This window comes from Pundamilia nyererei, unplaced genomic scaffold (genome assembly GCF_000239375.1).
Source record: "Pundamilia nyererei isolate P.nyererei 1_Seehausen unplaced genomic scaffold, PunNye1.0 scaffold00186, whole genome shotgun sequence".
In the NCBI taxonomy this organism is placed as follows: domain Eukaryota; kingdom Metazoa; phylum Chordata; class Actinopteri; order Cichliformes; family Cichlidae; genus Pundamilia; species Pundamilia nyererei.
Window position 1 is genome coordinate 945,547 of NW_005187587.1, and position 18,853 is coordinate 964,399.

Here is an 18,853-nt window from a genome sequence, read left to right on the forward strand (position 1 = left end):
CTTATACTTTCACTATTCATTCATTTAAATGAACCTAAAAGTTAATAGTTATTCTACTGTTATATCAGTGCAGGCTTTTTCCCCGGTTTCCTGTGATTGCTGCTTATCCACGGGTCTCTGAAAGGTAACGCTGAAAAACAATAGCTTTATCAGGGTTAATATATAACATTAGCCAGATAGAGAATCAAATAGGTCACCCTTTTTGCGCTTTTTAACATGTAGCAGACTTGTGGAAATGAAAAGTGTCTCAGGTCTCCTGGATGTTTCAGCTGAGCTGTGGGTGGTGATTTGGGAAAAATTATTGAGTAGCTTTGATGAAAGACTCCAGTCTTACTGGAGCCAATGAAGCTGGAGCGTGTGTAGCTATGTAGTGTGTGATTATGCATATACATGTTAAAGTTTGTGGCTTTAATATATTCCTTTCCTCATTCTCGTCTCACAAGGCTACACAACAAGTATCCAACATTTGGTCATGATGCCTCTGAGCCAACTCAGCTGTTTGTGCAAACACTTTTCCCACAGATAGTGTTTCCTAGTTCCTAGCTGCACAATGGATGGTAACTCGAAAAGGATTTTATTTTTTTTTACTGAACAGGCAATACATTTGAACCCATCTAGCTCAGACTGACCCTTTGAAGTACCTGGAAAGAGTCATTCCAGGAAAACTCAATCAATGCCGTCCACCTGACCCAGAATCAGCTGTTTGTTAGATTTCTTTTAACAATAACAAATTGTCCATATTTAATAAAGCCATGCCAAGTGTAACCTTCTGTTTAACTTTATAAGTATAAATACAGGAGCTAGACACATGAAACTTTCACGGCTGAAAACTACGTTTAAATTCTGTTTTAAAAAATCGATTTTACATTGACCTCAAATGCCACAGTCTGAAGCCATGATCTAATTTTTCTATAAACAGGTTTGAGCGTGAACATCATGGGACGCAGTTTTAATAGAGAAACTCCACCAGTTTAACATCAGTGACATAAGTTGACAGAAACCTTATTTGTGCATGGATGTTGTATCTTTTTTCTGATAGTTCACTGGAGAAAACTTTTAAAAAGTCCAAGGGTCATATCAACACATGGAACAAAGTATTGGTTTTATCTACAGTTTGACCCCAGCCGCATCTTCTACTCATGATTTCTACTAAATAACTTTGTCATTTATTAAGTTAAATTGGTTTATGGCTATGAAATGAAGAAACAACATTCACATGCTCCATGTACAGGAGCTTGGACACATTACACTGATCAAACAGCTTTAGACCCAGATTTTGACAGTGCCCTGGATCACAGAGGGTCTCAGGATCAGTGCATGCTATGAGAATGAGACAGCTGGATGGGCAATGCATCAACCACAAGGGTCACAGCGATTAGATGTGTCCGCTCTAAACTTCGGTAAGGTGAGTAAAGGGACATGCCATCTTATGTCACAAAGAAATTTGTCATCAGCTAAACAGGTAACGAAGCAGCAAATTGCAAAGCAAACCAGTGGTGTTCAGGGTGGTTAAAGAGGTAGAGCAGTGGATACTAGCTGGCTACTCCAGTGTGACTATGAATGAGGGTTGTAGGTAGTTGGAACAGACACATTTGAATGCTTTCACATGGAACGACCCTGAATCTGCTCTTTAGTACCTTTCGTGGGAATTGAAGGGAACAAACTTGAATTCTGGATGAGAGGAAAAGTCACCTTCCACTCCTGCATGCAAACAACTTTTGACTGCGCCTCCATGTTTCAGACTCTGTAGGCTGTGTGGATCCAGAGGAGTGTGTGCGAGTGTGTGGAGCTGAGGTTGGATGCTCCAACATTGCTTTCCCCAAACTGGTCATTGAACTCATGCCAAGCGGTGAGAATATGTTTTTTTTCCCAAGCAGCCACACAACACTTTTCAGGTGTTTTCACCTGCATCTGAGTGTCTGCGTATGCATTTTTGCAGGCCTTCGGGGACTTATGATAGCTGTGATGATGGCCGCTCTGATGTCTTCGCTGACGTCCATCTTCAACAGCAGCTCCACGCTCTTTACCATGGACATCTGGAAGAAGCACCGGCCACGAGCCTCTGAGAGAGAGCTGCTGCTGGTTGGCAGGTGTGGCACTCATGTGTGAATGAGCTGGAGGTTGATTCATAAAGAAAAGAGACGCGCTGACACAGTTTGCCTTTGCCCCAGGATTGTGACCGTGATTTTGGTGGTGGTGAGCGTGGTCTGGATCCCCATCCTCCAGTCAGCCAACAGCGGGCAGCTGTACGTTTACATCCAGTCGGTGACGAGCTACCTCGCTCCACCCGTCACTGCTGTTTTCACTCTGGCCATCTTCTGGAAGAGGACCAATGAGCAGGTAGCACACTGACAATCAATATAATAAAGTTACAGCTGCAACTCGAAATTACTGCTTTTTCTTTCATTCATGATTTTTCTGTGACATGATGAAAATAGCAAAAATCACAGCGGTTCAATTACATCATGATGTAGTTTAAAAAAGCTATTTTATTCCAAACACACTTACAACACAGGAAGAAAAGACATCTGTAAGTTGTTGTTACACACTGAAGGAAGCTTAACCCTCCATCCTGGATACCTGCCCTCAGAACATTCTGGACTTTTGAGGTTTTCCCCTGTTTGCTCTGTTTGTCCTTTCACTTACACCGTAACGGCTGCATAGTTTTATTAGCCTCAAATGGGATCAAGCTGTGTGCAGCTCTCTCACACACACACATGCGCACAGAGTGCTTGGTGTGGTGTCCCTTGTGTGTGAGCTCAAAGCTGTGTGTATCAGTAATTCACTTCATGAAGTGTATTGTTTATTGCTTCCTCTAGAGGAGCCGGAGTTCTCACTTTAAACAATAAAAGTCATTGGTGATCTTTGATAACAGACTGTGAGCGACAGAGGCCTGCTGTGACTGTCACAATTAAAACCTGCAGAATGAAGTGCAGAGGAGATGAGAAGGAAAGCCATACTGGGTTAAATCTGATATCACAAGTGTTCAAGCGTCGATCGCCAGCAAGTAAAGACCAGTCCTCTGGATATTCACGATCCCTGTTTTAATAGAGCACGTCCTGGGTGTGTCTGCTCTCGCTGCTGGCACGTTGTCCACAGACTGAAAGAAAGAGCATTTTCTCAGGTTTTTCTAATGAACAGGATTTCCCTTCCCTCTTACTGTGAATACTACTTCCCCTCCAGCTCAGTTAAGCTGCACAGAATCTACTTTAGAGGATTTTTATTATTTTGTGTTTGCAGTGAAATCGCCTGGGGTTACAACATGAGCTGGCAATCTCCAAGCAAACACACATTTGGTGATTTGCAGGTCAAAGGACATCTCTGTTACATAAAAGAAAATCTTATCCACATCGGCTCACTTCATTGGCCAAGGCTGAAATATCTCAATAGCTTCTTTAAGTTTTCCTCTGGCATCATAATCAGGCAAAACATGGATTAGAAGAGCACTTTAGGTTAGTCGCCAGCATTGATTTAGGCTCTTCAGTTTTGTTTGCTACTAACATTACACTACAGTGATAATAAATACTGTTGGCCATCAGTGCTACCCCTCAAACTAATAGCAGGTGCGCCAATTTGAAAATCCTAGGTGAAAATCCTTCTTGAAATATCCCATACGTCAGCTTGTTCTCAAGTTATTGCATACACGAACTTGTGTGTCCACACCACCCGCCTGCCCACCCAACACTCCCAGTAGGGTGATGACCATTCCAGATTGGCCTTTTTTTAGCCAAAGGGTAAAAATGTGGCAGAAAAAGTTTGTTAAATGACCTCAGTCTCTGAAACATTTAATCCCAAAAGTGAGCCTATTAATAAACTGTAGAGATAAAAGTACTTGGCCACCTGAAGGAGCTGCTCAGACATGGAAACCCATGCCATGAAGCATGAATCCTCAGACCAAACCAGTGTTTGTAAAGGCAGACTGCCTTTACAAACACTGTGGCAATGGGACTCAAAACACCTGAATTCAAGGATTAAGAGGCGTGTCCCAATACTTTTGTCCATATAGTGTCTCATATGGTGTCTCTGTTTCTTTTATATGTTACCATTTCACTTTAGACCTATTAAAAGGTTGTTATAAAAGGTGAACTACATGGTTACACAAAAGCTGTGAGCTTTGTATGTTTGGATAAACACAATAAAAATATAAATGATATTGAATCACGGGGTCAAAGGACACACATTACAGCACGGGATGAGTCACACGCTGAGCAGCATGACACTGTAGATTGCAAACAATCGAAAGTGTTTGCACAGGAACACAATGTGTGTCGTGTTCAAAGCTGGGCAGTGAATTAAGCTCATAAAAATGTCAGCTAACCTTGTAATTACTAACATATAGATCCTAGTTAGTATCTGTGCATGTTACATTATAGGAACTGTACATGTGAGGTATGTCTAAAAAATAAGAACAGGTGGAATGAAAATAAAGGAAAAATAAGATCAGATATGTTCTCTGTGTGTGGCTACAAGGCGGTTATTTTCAAACTGCACAGATCACATTCTTCACTGAAGGCTGAAGGAGTCGGAGAGTGATCTGTGCCTCTCTGCGTGTTTGTGTGTATTAACAGTAAGTGAGAAGTGAGTGATGTGACGATGACAAATTATATCTCTGGGAAAGTGATGACATTAGCTGAACGCACCCATGTGTGGTTCACAGTTGCCTCGGGAATGAGACACATGCTTCCTGTCCAATTAAATTCAGCTACTCGGCTCAGAAAGGCATGTAATCCAATCTAGGTGTATTTGTGTGATTTTTAGGGCGCCTTCTGGGGTCTGATGGTGGGTTTGGTGGTCGGCGTGTGCAGGATGGTGCTGGAGTTTGCCTTCCCTCCTTCCAGATGTGGCGTTGAGGATTCGGCACCTGCGGTGCTACGTGGTGTCCACTACCTCCACTTCGCCATTCTGCTCTGTGGGCTCACGGCAATTGTGGTTGCCGTTGTATCACTGCTTACACCACCGCCCACTCACGAACAGGTGTGCACACATGGATACAATAAATAACACGACTATGAGGGAAGTAAGCTTAATCAAGTATGGTCTGTGTGTGGTGAGGAAAACACTCTGTCACTACAGAGAATTAGACAGACTCGCACTCATCTATAACATAGAGTCTGCACTGGGGTTGCTTTAGGAAGGGCGTCCGCTGTTATACTCAGCCAAAACAAACAGGCAGCGCATGCTGTGATGATCTCTCATAAAAAGGGGGCAATTGAAAGCAGCTTTTATCTCTAGCATCAGATAATCGTGCTTATCTGCATCGTCCCTTGTTTACAGCTTGTGATAGCACGTTATACGCACTATAAATGCACATGCAATAAAGATCTTATACATTTTTGCAAAAAATAGCAAGTGGGGGTAACTTTTGAAATGTTAAAGTCAGGGTGTTGTCAGGGTCACCTCATGTCAAAATGGCAGTAGAGTTTTACCTGCTTGATAGTGAATAAATGAAACTTTCTTGGTTTTGCTTCTTCGATTTTTCCCAGGTGTGTAACCTAACCTGGTGGACAATAACTGAAGAGCCAAAAAGAGACATTCCTCTGCAAAAAGTGTCCTCCATCAGCCACCGTAGCTCCCAGGGTAAGTTTGTCAGCAGTCACGGGGAATAACCAGCTATCATGTGAAAAACAGTCATTCTCACACACACACACTGCTCCTGTTTTTGAGTAACTTACTGTGTCCGCTCTGTGTGTGTGTGTGTGTGTTGCAGACTCTGAACCAACACGGCGGGTGACGACATGTGGTCAGAGGGCAGGACTGTGTATCTCAGCAGTACGGCGATCAGAGGAGACTCCAGCTCCCAGAGTCCCCAGCATTCGAGAGAGCGTGTTGTGGTCGAGGTTCTGCTGTTTCAACGCTCTCCTGCTGGTCAGCATTAACATTTTTCTCTATGCATACTTTGCCTGAGGTGAGGTCAGATTTAACATCTGGCCTCAGCTGAACTGTAGTCCCTCCAACACGAGCTGGAAAGTGATCCCTCTAGATCCAAGAATGTGAAGAAACAAACAGGTTTTTGCTCAGATTTCACTCGAATCATTAAGACATCGACTGACAGCGTAAAGCCGGTAGATGCCGGTGGACAGCACAGCACACATATCTATTAAAACAGTTAAAATTAGATAATAATCATTATAACAATAATGGGCCAATGCCACGGAAATAAAATGTTGAAGTGTGTGGATTATAACAAACCAACATAAATAAAAGGACATCAAATATCACCTTTAATTTAAAGCTTCACAATATGCAGTGAGAGCACATCAGTGTGGTTCAGGCTCTGCATGTGACATAATATTGTTGCCTAGAAACGACATGCTCAGTGTTGATTATTTAGTTATGTTTAGAGCTTTGTGTGAATGTTTGCACTAAATGTTCTTTTGATTTCAAATTTTATTTACATGATTTATGAATTTTAATCAGAACTTCTCACACATGACCTAAAGCTGTTATATTGAAGTCTTTACCAACGGAAGCGATGGAACAGTGAGTGCAGCTCCAAATGCATCCCAATGAGAAACAATGAGAAATTTCATGTTCATTTTATCAGTAGTAATATTTCCATGTGGTCCTGTAATCTTTTTTTCCAGGTGATATCAAAACTGAACTGAATGATGTGTGCATAAAAAGATAAAAAAAACGGAAGTTTGTGTCCAGACTCTTTATTCGGCTTCTGTGTAGTTTATGTACAATAAGCACTGGTGTGGTGGGGGGTGGTGGTGGGGGGTACAAGCAAAGATAAGATGGCTATACAAAGCAAACATGGAGTTAAATTTCACTTCATATTTTCAGTATAAGCCGTTCAGAATGACTGAGATTAAACGGCACAATTTGGCTTATGATGAAATTATCTGTAAGTTGTTATTAGTTTTACTGATAAGTCTGTAAAATTACCCCACAAATATGAAGCACAGCCAAGCTTTGCTATGTAAATAACTTCCAGAGTTATTTAGGAAATAAGGATAATGGTGTCAGACACAGAAAGCGGCAAATCCTCAGATCTGTGAAGAGGGAACCAGAAGCATTGTTTGCTATTTGTCTTTATTACTTAAAATGGCATACATTATTTTTTTTAAAAAAGCAACAAAAACCTGAAAAGTGCTACACTGATTTTGCACTGAAGTCCTCCAGCCTGCCTACAAAAGGCCGTTGGTTCATTTCTTTATAACTAAATAGACGTGAATCCACTTACACTCGCAGGTATTAGGTAGAGTTTAACAGTCAAAGGGTAATCCGGAGCGTAAGGGTGTGTTTTTGTTGTGATTTTGTGTAAGTGTGTGTGTGACATCTCTTCCTATCCAACTGTATTCAACCACAGACTGTATATAAAAGATTGAAACAGCCTTGGGGTGTGAAAAATGAAGCTGCCGGTGAGGTGAATTAAACCTGGATTCTTTCTAATGGTCAGCAGCATTGCCGGGCAGCAGGCCTGTATGAGAAAATGACTGCAGTGCTCATGGATGTATGACCTCAGGATCTGAACTGGTTCATGGTCTCAGTTGCCGTTTTCAGATCTTGCTGTCTACAGCGTGGTGTTCATTTGATAAATGATGGTCCCGTTTGTAGTAAAATAGGCGATATGATTTAGGGCGGGCAAACCTTGAGATTGACAAGTCGCTATCGTAGAGACAGGACCTATCATTTAAAGGTCATAGTGAAAAGATGACAGGAAATAGGTCTTTAATCAGTAATGAAATCTGCTCAGTCAGTCTCATTTGACTAATCATTTCAGCGATTGGTCACTGGATAAGAAAGGTGAGTCACTGCAGGCTGACCGATAAGTGTCAGCAACGCAGCCCCGGTCCTGATATGGCGTCAGTGATACAGCGGCTGCACGTATTCCGGTGGAAAGACCCCCACCCGGCCTCGGCAGCGACCCCTCCAGCTCAAGGAGCTCGAGCAGTCCAGCAGGTCGATGATGTCACCGCGCAGGAAGTGGAGGTGGGCGGTGTGAGGGGGGGTGTAGTCGCAGAGGGCGTGAGCCAGCCGAGGCTTCTGCACAAAGACGGAGCCAAAACGGGGAAGTCAGACAGACAGGTGCGTGTTTAACAGAAGCACGAGTCGTTTATGAGAAACAGAGACGCGTCGAGGTGGTGTGTCATACCTCCACAACTGGTTTCAGCAGACGCGATGATGTATTTCCCTCCGGGTGAGAGGGGTTAGAGTAGAGACGGCCCGAGGGGATGGACTCCTGAGAGGTGCTTTTGTAAGGGTTAGGATAGGGGTTACGCGCCAAGTGCGACAACAGCTGAGGGGATGAGGGAGGATCTTTGAGGCAGACCACCTTCTCCACAGCAATGCTGTGAGTTCTGTAGAAATCCACCAACTGGTTGAGGGAACAGAACGACTCCTCCCAGATGCAGTACTGACCGCCGCCCTCCAGGACGCGGAAATGCTCCACCCTGTCGCCATAGCTGCAAGATAAGAGTGGTGAACATGGAGAACGAGAGAGCTGATGAGAAGGAAGACAAGCATGTGCGTCCTCATTCTTTGTTCGGGAACTCCCTCAGTCACACCACCAACTAAAATCACACTCCATCATTTTCAAATGTCTTTGTGTGAGCAGACACATTAACCTGCACAGAGCAACCGTGAAAGGTGAGGCCATGAAATGACTAGGCAAGCTGTTATTAACACTATTTCACTATTTCATCAGGAAGATTCAAACATAGACCCCATAATTTAGTCAAAAACAATTATTTTTCAAATGTTATTATTTGTATTTGTTTTATAACGTGTCCCATCACAGTCACTGGGGTACTTTTATCTCGACTTAAAAGACGCACAACACTCGGATCTATTGCCTGCTGACTGCCCAATAAGAGTTCTGATGGGCGTCATGCACTGGGTTAAACTTCAACTGTGATTCAAACAGCACAGCAATGCAACCATGGCAACTTTCAAACCCAGGAAACCCGCGATTAAAAACATGGCTCAGCATAATTCCTACCATATATAAACATATGACCTTTACACTTATAAATCTCCACATAAATGACAATAAAGATGATGATGAGTTTGTGTTGAAAGCGGTAGTGATGATGATCACGATGATGATGAACATGAGGAGAAAGATGATTAATATTCCTGATGCTTCTTATCATGACTGTTGCTCATTAACTTAAATTTCTTTCTTTCTTCCCGCTTTCTCTTTCTCTCGAACTCTGTTTAAGAAAACTGGCGTACACACACGCAGCACCTCTTGTCACACACTACACGTCATAGTCATTCACCTTTCCCACTATCTACCTGTCCTGATATCTTAATCAACCTCTCCCTCTCCCTCCTTAAGGTAATCTATTATTTTTAGTTTTATGAGATGTTCCTGGAACTGTTTAACCAACAACAACAAATAGTTTCAAAAGTTTTTGCTATGAGGAGTTTTTCACTGACAGGAGCAAGAGGCCCATTTTGACATGATGTTGCAGGATAGGCACAGGTGTGATTTATATAATATTGATTATGGCACTTTTGTACATGGATAGTACAGTACCAAGATCCTGGTACAAAGCACGATGGGACCGTCCATTCTCTTCCACTTAGCCAATTCAGGGTCGCAGTCGTGGCTGGAGCCTATCCCAGCGTTCGTGGGGCGAGAGGAAGGGTACGGCCTGGACAGGTTGCTAACACATATTGAGACAGGCAACCATTCACACATACAGCTGATTTAGAATCACCGATTAACCCGACGACTGTGGGAGGAAGCCACACCTGCAGAGAACCCACTCAGACACTGAGCATGCAAAATCCACACAGAAGGCCTTGGACTAGAGTTAAACCCAGGATCTGCCTGCTGTGAGGAAATGGTGCTAACCACCACACCGCTCTCCCACTCCCAAATATTATTATCATATTTATGAATAGTGTTTATGAGAAATGTGCCCAAGCTGAAATGTTTTTAACATGTGTCTCTGCAGTGCAGATAACGGATTTCCCCGTTAACAGCTCCATCTGCTGGGAATCCGAACTCTCACTCAGCGCGTGTTACAGAATGATAACAAGCCTACAGACAGTTCTGTAAGGGTCAGAGGTCAGGGGTGTCAAACATGCGGCAAACGTTTTGGAAAATGTGGACATTTCAAAGTTAACAAATTCTGAACGTTCAACTGTATTTTTGTTTGTTTTAGCTTCTTTACTGTCAAAGACACAACCAATGGGCTGTTATCCACCAGTAACAGATAAACCATTAACTGCAAGAAAATTTCCTTTTTTTATTGTTAATATTCAGTTTAAAAACAGGAAAAATCCCTTCATAATCCCTGTTTACAAAATAAGTTTCTTTTTACAAATTAATAATGCTACACTCAATTCACAGATGATTTCTGTCACAGCAAATAAACGAAGTCCTTCATTTCTTTATTTCCTTTACAGTCTGAGCCCAATGACCCTGCTGACAGTTTTTTTTTAAATTTACTACAGCAGTATTTCTTTGTAATGATAAAAAGCAGAAGTATTGTTTCTGAAGACATCTCTGGCAATCAAACTGTAGTTTACCTTCTTTACATTGAAAATCTTTTAAATGAGTTACTGTGCGTTAGCTTTACCGCTCCAACCCACTTAAGATGAAACTGAGCGTATGTGGCCCATGTTGTAAAACTCCTGGTTTGTCCTGGAATGTATTGTAATGTGTTTTCCATGATAATAAAAACAAGACTGGGCACAGACTACACAGCCATTCTTCGTGAATCTTTATCGCCCTCTGCTGATCGCTGATAGCATCACATTGTTTTGTTTCTGTACACCTCTCATCTCTCGTAAACCTCGCAGGTAGACAGATGTTACGCCTTAAAATGTTAACATGAGCACATTGTGTACGTGCCCGTCTGTGGCATGTGTCCATTACATAATGTACCTGTGTTTAATTAAAGACTGTCTGTTGTTACGCAATGGCCCGATTATTGAACACATTCAATTTACCCTTAGTGATTAAATGTGTCCCACGTCACTTTGGTGACCCAGATTGCACCGCCCCCTCCTCCTCCTCTCTGTGCTCTGTCTGTGCTGCTGTGATATTTTTAGTTCAACCGGTTCTCATAAAGCAATTTAAATAGTCTGGCTCTCCTATGTGCCGACCCTGACACACGCTCAGAGACACGTGGACGCTTTAATGTGCTCATTTAGTCAGTGGGATGGAAAACAAACATCCAACAGCACACTTAATACCGCAGGGACACGCTGCAAGGATGTGTGCGTGGGGGAGTGTGTGTGTTTCACGCAGCATGTGTGGTTTGAGTTCAGCCCCAGCTTTGAACAGTCGTTGATCATAAAGATGGAGTTTGACATAACCGGTGGATGAATGGGTTATTTAAGCAGGACAGCAGAGTGAGCCCATGAGAAATGAACATGGAAACAGACCGTGCTTGAGTCAGATTTAAGCACAAGCTGACGTTCTTGTTTTTGTGTGTGTTTGTGGTGCATTCACTGACCTAACAGAGAGGGAAAACTCTCCCGGAGCTGATTCACTCTCCCTCACCAGGAACACTCCAGTGTCCTGCCAACGCAGACGCTGTTCAGCCTCAAGTCTTGACACCGGTCCTGCAAACCACCTACCAGAGCACACAACAGCACACACTTCTCACACACTTCTCTTGGCATTTAAAAGACAATTAAAGCAGTATTCAAATCAGTTATGTAAGGCAGTGTTTCCCCCATTAGCTCACAAAAGGAATAAAGCACAAATGATGACATCCTAAATTGTTGCTTTTTTTATCTTTAGGCCTCTAAAACTCCTTAAAATGATACAATCCAATCACAAGAAAACAGTCTGACTACACACTGAAGCCTGATAAGAGTTACTCATGCAGCACAAGTGGACAAAATAGTTCTTTTTACGGGTGTGGAAGGAGGGAAATGTAGTTCCCGGGCACGTAGCCACGCTTCCCCTGGATCTCTGCTGTCACCCAGCAAGAATCCTCCTCCATTTCTGTCACCTATAACACACATGCACACGCACAATTACTCTGCGTCGACATACAAAACAAAACATTTCTCAGCGCATTAAAAGACCTACTTACCTTGATGATATCACCTTTGTGAAAACTGATCTCGCCTGCTTCTGACGCTGCAAAAGAGAAAAGAGCCACAGCCTCCATCCCAGACAGAAAGAGTGCAGCGGAGGAGCCTCGGCAACAGTTTCACTTCATGAATGGAGAGATACTACAGCTGAGTAGAGGACAGCACGGGGTGATGACATAATCACTGTGTGTGTGTGTGTCTGTGTGCGTAGTGGCTGATATTCTGCTCTTAAGTTAATGAGCAGAGTTTTTCTGCGTCCCTTTCTGCATACATGTGACAGAGTTAGAGCGTGAACACGTGGAGATGGCGACCGCCTTTTTCCATTCCCAGCTTCTCTGCCTACACACTTTAAACTCTGGGGCTTTATTAAAGCACGTCCACCAGGGAAACCAGCGACAGTGGGAGGCTCACACTTTGAAGGAATGGAAAAGGACCTGAAGTAGACTGCAATGCTAAAAGATCAGGACAGGAGGTAACAAAGTGGCTCCAGCTGATTTGGTTACTCGCGCTTTTGAAACCTGAGCCTAAAGATTGCCTGTGTGCGTTTAAGCACAACAAAATAACATCTACGCAGTCAGAGGATGCAGCAGAGGACGCCTTCACAGATTCCCTTAGTGACTGATAAAAAAAAGCAATAAAATAACACGCTTTTTTTTTTTTTTTTTTTACAAAATTTGCATTTATTTAGAGGATTTTGATGTGAATAAACTTCAGTTGAGCTTTTAGATCCCACTTATGTGATTTACTGCGACACATTGCTATAGCTATATGTTTTAAATGTGGCTGGGGTCCTTATAGGATGTTGGGTCTTTTCTTTTAATTAATTACATGAAATATGATCAAAAAGGTTTGTAAGTACAGGTGTAAAAATGCTGTAACTGTGCCTTTATGCTTCTCTCCTCCTGAGGGCTGGATCTCCTCCACTGCGAGCCTTCAACTTGAATTTTGTTGCGGAAGAGAGGACAAAGTCGCAGGGAGCCAAATCTGCTTTTTCATTGAGCTGTGTGTAATTTGGAGTGAACGTTCTCCCTTTGACGCTTCAGGGTGCTACGAGAGAACTTGGCACTGAGGGGGTGATCCCCCGGGACAAATTCAGAAGTAGGTCAGCTCAACAACCACTCTCCTGGTCTCACCCACAGCGCCACCTTTGGGGCTTTAGACTACACTGAGTCGGAGTCATAGCTGAGATCCAGGATTGATCCTGGACATTCAAGCTGGGAGCGATGCATAGCAGCGGCACTGTGAGTGGTGTAAAGGTGCAGGTGACAGTGGGCACATTTAAATCAGTGGAGTGGAGTCACAAAACTTTTAGATTACAACTCAACTGCTGCATTACAATTACCCAGGTGAAAGAAGTAAACAAGCAAACAAATAAAAAACCACAATTAGCGTGCTCCTCTTGGATTCAACGAATTTGAATATTGCAACAACATGAAGAGAAATGTAACTTGATTTATTCGTGTGGGCGTTAGTAGCAGTCCACTATGACCTCTTGCCCTGGTTGTGTGTTTGAATGAGTGTGAGAGGTGCTCGCAGTTAATATGTCTTGCAGTAGTGAGAGGGGCGAGTTATGCACGTGGTCACTGCTTCTACTGAGGATCTCCAGCCTGTCGTCCAAACCCAGAGAGCCCAACGCTTCACACACGCTTACGCGCTCGCAATGACTCACAGCGCTCGCTCCTTCCTCGCTGTGGTCTTCAAAGCTGGTGGCATTGAGTGCATTTAAATCTCTCTCAGCATTAGCCTCAGTCCTTACACCCAGTATCTTTCTGATCTCTTGTGCCCAACCTGCTCTGGGCAGCTCACAGGACACTCTGGCAACTGTTGCTGTGGCATCAGATACATCTGGGTCCCCTTGCGATGCCGGACAAACTGTCACTCTGAGTGTTATCAGCAGTCTACAGGCCTTTAAAGCTACAGGCCTATCGCAGTCGACCAGACCGCTCAGCAATGCAGAGATGACTCCCTGCTCAACCAGACTCTTCAACACGTCGACTAAATCTGACTCCGCGTCCTGTGCGCGCGTGTCTCCGTGTGTGTGAAGTGTGTAGGCTCGGTCAGGCATCACAGCGTACGCGTGTGGTTGGGCCGGACGTGCGTCCGAGCCCTTCGTGTAACTCCCGTGCCCCAAAAAGGCTTTGTCCAGCAGCAACTCCGCCAGCTCCAGCGTGTGAACTTTGACCTCCCAGTCCAGATCGGCACAGCCTCGTGAGAGGACGGAGCGTACAGACTGCATGAGGAGAGAGCAGGAGGGGGAGGCAGGCGACGACGGGGGCGTGTGTGACGTATGTGAAGAGAACCAGGCGATGAAGAACTTTACAACAGCCCTCCTGGCAAACCCTTCTGTGTCCTGGGAGAGAATCTCAAGCAGCCGGGTCACGATTTCAGTCTGGAAATAGACGGGACATCGAGTTAGCAAAACCGGGCAAGTTCAAATCAAACTACAGATGAACTATTATCATTTAAATCTGATATCTGTTCTGAGCCCCACTATCTCTATCTTGAGTGTTGCTGTTATTCCACAGAACAAAACAAAAAGTGGAAAAGTTCTTCCCTAATGCAATTGATGCTTTGAACAGAAGCTGGAGGCATTTTCAGCTCAGGCTGTCTACTATTAGGAATGTCCACAGTTCGACGCCCAGCTCATCTAATGTCACAGTGTCTTGAGGCACAACAATAAACGCCAAATCCTACTGCATCTCTGCTCTGTTGCCCTCTCAGAATAAGCCTTTTACTTCTACTAAACACAGCGTGTTATTGCCTTTGCTACAAAAATACCTCCTGCCAGCTGAACAGTTGACTCAAACAAGGGCAGGTTCACACAGAGCACATGTGGCAGCTGTGAAAGAGTCTGGATAGACCACGGCAAAAATTATATAATTATTGCGGATGCAAGATCATCTGTGAAAACAACGGGGAACCACTGGTGAACCTGCCAGTTCAGGTGTTTTCTTACTAATGCCTGTGCCAATCTGTGACCACAGGCTCCACTGAAGGATGCTGGGTACTTGTGCCACCCTCATGGAGTCTTCTTCTGACAGCTTGGTGATAAAGCCTGCTGGAGGACACTGTGCTGGCCACACTGTGTGATCTTCTTGTTGCCTCTTCAGTGCACATGTTGTCACTTTTATTTGCACCAAAGCAGGTGAAATAAACCAGTTTGTTATACAAATACATGCTACATATATAATATCGGTGTTAAGATTCTAATATTTACTGTTTTTGAGTATTCACATCTGTCTTTATCCTCCTGTCATGCATGCACGTTCATGTACACATTCCTCGGTCCTATTTCGACAGGTTTGCCTTTACTTCTTCTCACCTGCTCCTGTGTGGGTGCTGCCCCCTCCTGCCAGCTGTGCATCACTGTCTGTGCCAGTGCTTTGATCGCGCTGGCTCTCACATAACTCTCTGGATCCTGCAGAGCCTCCCTGAGGAGAGGAGTGGTACAGCAGCAGCCACCCAGCAGGGCCTCAGAGGCATCGCACGCCTGCTCAGCTGGCGCCCGGCAGACACGCATCGCTCCCAGGTGCCCCAGAAACTCCATCGTTGAGTCTCTTACCTCCCAGCGCATGTCACACGCACGTTTCTTCACCACCTGGACGAGATCTAACAGACGCAAACAATGTGATTTGTTGTGCAGATCTATTGCACAGGCTTTATGAGCTACAGGGAAGATGCTAACGCTGTGATTTACCGTGTCTGAGCTGGTCTGTTATAAAGGAGACGTCTGTGCAAACACTCATCCACTTTACCAAGGCTTGGTAGGACTTATGTAGCACCTGAAAAACAAAGACGCATTCATCTTATCACGATGTTCAGTCCAAAAAACATTTTTGTTCCCCTCAACCTGCCTTTTAAAATCTTGAACCTTTCTCTATCTCATTAGTTCTTGTCCATTCAAAAATAAAAAGCAGAAACTTGTGCTTTTTACATGACTCTATGACAATTACAGAAAATTGTGTAAAGAAGATTTTTGATGCTTGAAAGTGAGCAAAAGAAATTTAACTTTGACCTGTGTAAAAACAGGTTGAGATACTCAGGTTACTGACGCCATCTGCTGGATGGTTTGGGACTCTTAGTTCCAAATAATGAAAGAAGTGACAGTCCTTCAACGTACAGTGATACTCTCGGACAACAGTGTGTTACGAGAGATATTCCTGGCTTTGTGCGCTATGGAAAAACTTGACTAACTCCAACTTTAACCACATCCATCACCTTTACAACGAACTAGAAATGAAACTCTAAGATAGATCTTCCACAGGTCAGGATATTGACCCAACCCAGTGTAATGGGATGAGAGCCAGGGTGCATCCATATTAGAGCAAACACAGTGAAACAGACTCACGTTTTAATTCACACCTACAGCTGTACAAATCTCTGATAGTTGTGATCATCTTGCATCTGTGAACAAAAACACGCACAAACTTACAGTGGGATCAGAATCAGGATCGTCCAGATACTGTATCAGAAGTGTGAGCACGTCAGTCAGCTTGCCATTTGCTCCTGAAACACAAACAGACACGTAAATTAACTCAGCGTGTTCCTTTAACATTTGTTTTTCCCACATATGCCATATACTACTTTTGTTTTGTAGAAGTCTCTTACAGAATTTTTAAAAACTCATCACTTTACTTTTCTTACTTTTTTTCATTGATTGTACTCAATTGTATTTTTGTATTTCCTTCATATATCTGTACTTGAGCTGAGGTGACGCAAAAATTTCCCCGTTGTGGGATCAATAAAGTCTTATCTTATCATATCGTAATATATGCACTAAAGGTCTTTATATCCTCCATAAAGAGAATGGTTGTTTTCAGTATTCCCTTTTAGTTTCATTCATGTAATATGGATTCTAACTCTAATGACAGCTTCACCTGGGCTGTTACTGACAGCTGTCAGAGCCTCTAGAGCACATTTCTGAACTTTCCCACTGCCAATGACATTCCTGAAAACTTCACTACAGCCAGCGGCCGAGGAGGACGAGTCGCCGCTGCAGATCCTCAGTAGCGACAGAATTCCAGACACGATTAAATCCGGAGCGCAGGGGAGGCAGTCAGGATCCTGAGGGAGAGAGGCAGATTATAAGCCTTTCCATGCGTTAGAAACAAAGCTAACACCTTATAACATGGCCTGCGACTAAGGGCGTGTTACTTCTATCATTCAGATTTTATCAGAAATTACAATGTAATTATGTTTACATACATGTACTTAAGTGTACAGTACAGGAAAGAATTATTATTATACCTGTTATCCCCTTATTCTAGTGTGCCTGCCTTTAATTGTGTGTATGTAAATATAATTACATTGTAATTACAAATAAATACCCTAAAAAGCCTGTTTTATTACAGAGGAATTAAAAATTATAGTGTTAACCGAAAAAGATCCAATATTTACTTAGCCACTCTCTCCTGTCCTTACACTCACCATGTGTGCGATCTGAGGTATGTTTGTTAGACACACACTGGTCATGGAGATGCAGGAGGTTTTGCTTTTCAGCTGCTCAGTCATGGCAAACCGATGCATGTCTCCTATAGGCCCAGATCTCATGTTACTCCATAACATAAATGCAAGATAACACAGATTTTTCTCAAGAGTGTACGTCTTTGTGGGTCACCTGCAGTGTTTGTGCCTAGTCGGTTCTGGCCAGATATGATGTCGAGGGGTAGCAGCAGTAATCTCACAGACTGAGCTGTGTGGACACGGTCACTGCACATAAAACCAGAAGAAGAAGAAGAAGAAGAAAAGTTTGCAAACAAGACACTAGACTGACAAATCCTCAGGGCTTTTTAACAGAAAACCCAACCTCTACAGACTTTTGTGTACAGAGTTTGTGTTGGCTGAACAAGCTGTGCTTACTGATGGCCGCCACGGAGAAAAGCAGCTGCAGCATGGACGAGGTCAGCAGGTTTCCTGACGTTCAACATGAAAGTTAAAAGACGGGTGATGCGCTGGTCTGGGACGCGGCTGTAGGAGCAAGCACAGCAAGAGTCTATAAACTGAACCAGAAAGAGGCTGAACAGCAGCACAGTCACTAATGTATACTTAAAAACAACCACTAAGTAAATGCTGTGAATGATGGCTGACCATTACACTGTCCTGTTGTATTGCATAGATCAACAGAACAAAGCCATTGATGCTATATCTATTAGCAGATTTGCATAATCAGCCAGGAAGGTCCACTGTCCTCACCATCCTCTTAAAGTCACTACTTAAAATCTAAATAATCTCTAGTAGAGACAAAAAAGGACAGACAACTCTATAAAGCTACACTCTAGTGTGTTTTATGAGGGGTTTACCTGCATGCAGCTAAAATGACATCCATCAGAGGCAGTGTGAGTTCACTACAGTCTGCTGCCACCATTTCCTCCAGAGAAGCTGTGACTGTCTGCAGCAGCTTGTCATGCAGAGGAGGCTTGGTCTGGCCCAGGAGCAGAGCCAGCAATCGGAGGGTCTGCTGACACTGATGAAGCTGTGCGCTTCCCTTGGGAACCCCCAGCGCCCTCTTGAGGTACTCTGAGATTGCATCGACAACAGCGGTGCAATCTTGGTTTATTTCCATGGGCTCGGCTGGGTTTTCTACAACTGCCTTGGACACGCTTGTGTTCTGCTCATCTTCCTTCTTATTGGTGCCATTACATCCTATAGATGAGACAGGCTGACAGAACAGCAGGACGTGGGAGAGCATTTGATTGGCAGCCGAGGCAACAAATAGGCTTGTGTCTGTCTGGAGTTGCAGAAGCGGCTCAATGAAATCTAAAAACAAACAAACAAAGATAATACATATATATGAGGATGCGCAATGGCGTGTCCAGCGGGGTCGCCTGGGGGGGGGCACAGGCCA

General features: G+C 43.7%; 3 protein-coding genes across 3 annotated transcripts in view; 1 reads left to right on the forward strand and 2 right to left on the reverse strand.

Annotated features, from left to right (window-relative positions):
- slc5a10 (solute carrier family 5 member 10) overlaps positions 1 to 6,620 on the forward strand; it is a 20,474-nt gene extending 13,854 nt beyond the window's left edge. The window contains exons 9-14 of the mRNA XM_005746989.2: positions 1,742 to 1,849; positions 1,940 to 2,090; positions 2,172 to 2,340; positions 4,759 to 4,974; positions 5,484 to 5,577; positions 5,708 to 6,620. Of these exons, the coding sequence (XP_005747046.1) occupies positions 1,742 to 1,849; positions 1,940 to 2,090; positions 2,172 to 2,340; positions 4,759 to 4,974; positions 5,484 to 5,577; positions 5,708 to 5,904 (935 nt within the window). The 3' untranslated portion in view covers positions 5,905 to 6,620. The remainder of the gene's footprint in view (positions 1 to 1,741; positions 1,850 to 1,939; positions 2,091 to 2,171; positions 2,341 to 4,758; positions 4,975 to 5,483; positions 5,578 to 5,707) is intronic.
- Positions 6,621 to 6,640: 20 nt separating this feature from the next.
- LOC102195553 (GRB2-related adapter protein-like) lies at positions 6,641 to 12,598 on the reverse strand. Its single transcript, XM_005746990.1, has 5 exons — positions 12,009 to 12,598; positions 11,827 to 11,924; positions 11,421 to 11,540; positions 8,099 to 8,408; positions 6,641 to 7,989 (listed from the first exon to the last, which is right to left on the reverse strand). The coding sequence occupies exons 1-5, from the start codon at positions 12,084 to 12,086 to the stop codon at positions 7,810 to 7,812; spliced, it is 786 nt and encodes a 261-aa protein (XP_005747047.1). The 5' UTR covers positions 12,087 to 12,598; the 3' UTR covers positions 6,641 to 7,809.
- A 92-nt stretch (positions 12,599 to 12,690) lies between these two features.
- Positions 12,691 to 18,853, reverse strand: part of brat1 (BRCA1-associated ATM activator 1) — a 10,254-nt gene continuing 4,091 nt past the window's right edge. Inside the window, exons 3-11 of the mRNA XM_005747003.2 lie at positions 18,309 to 18,765; positions 17,869 to 17,976; positions 17,627 to 17,718; positions 17,437 to 17,540; positions 16,887 to 17,073; positions 16,442 to 16,515; positions 15,707 to 15,791; positions 15,332 to 15,618; positions 12,691 to 14,398 (exon numbers count right to left, since the gene is read on the reverse strand). Coding sequence (XP_005747060.1) covers positions 13,478 to 14,398; positions 15,332 to 15,618; positions 15,707 to 15,791; positions 16,442 to 16,515; positions 16,887 to 17,073; positions 17,437 to 17,540; positions 17,627 to 17,718; positions 17,869 to 17,976; positions 18,309 to 18,765 — 2,315 coding nt within the window. The 3' untranslated portion in view covers positions 12,691 to 13,477. The remainder of the gene's footprint in view (positions 14,399 to 15,331; positions 15,619 to 15,706; positions 15,792 to 16,441; positions 16,516 to 16,886; positions 17,074 to 17,436; positions 17,541 to 17,626; positions 17,719 to 17,868; positions 17,977 to 18,308; positions 18,766 to 18,853) is intronic.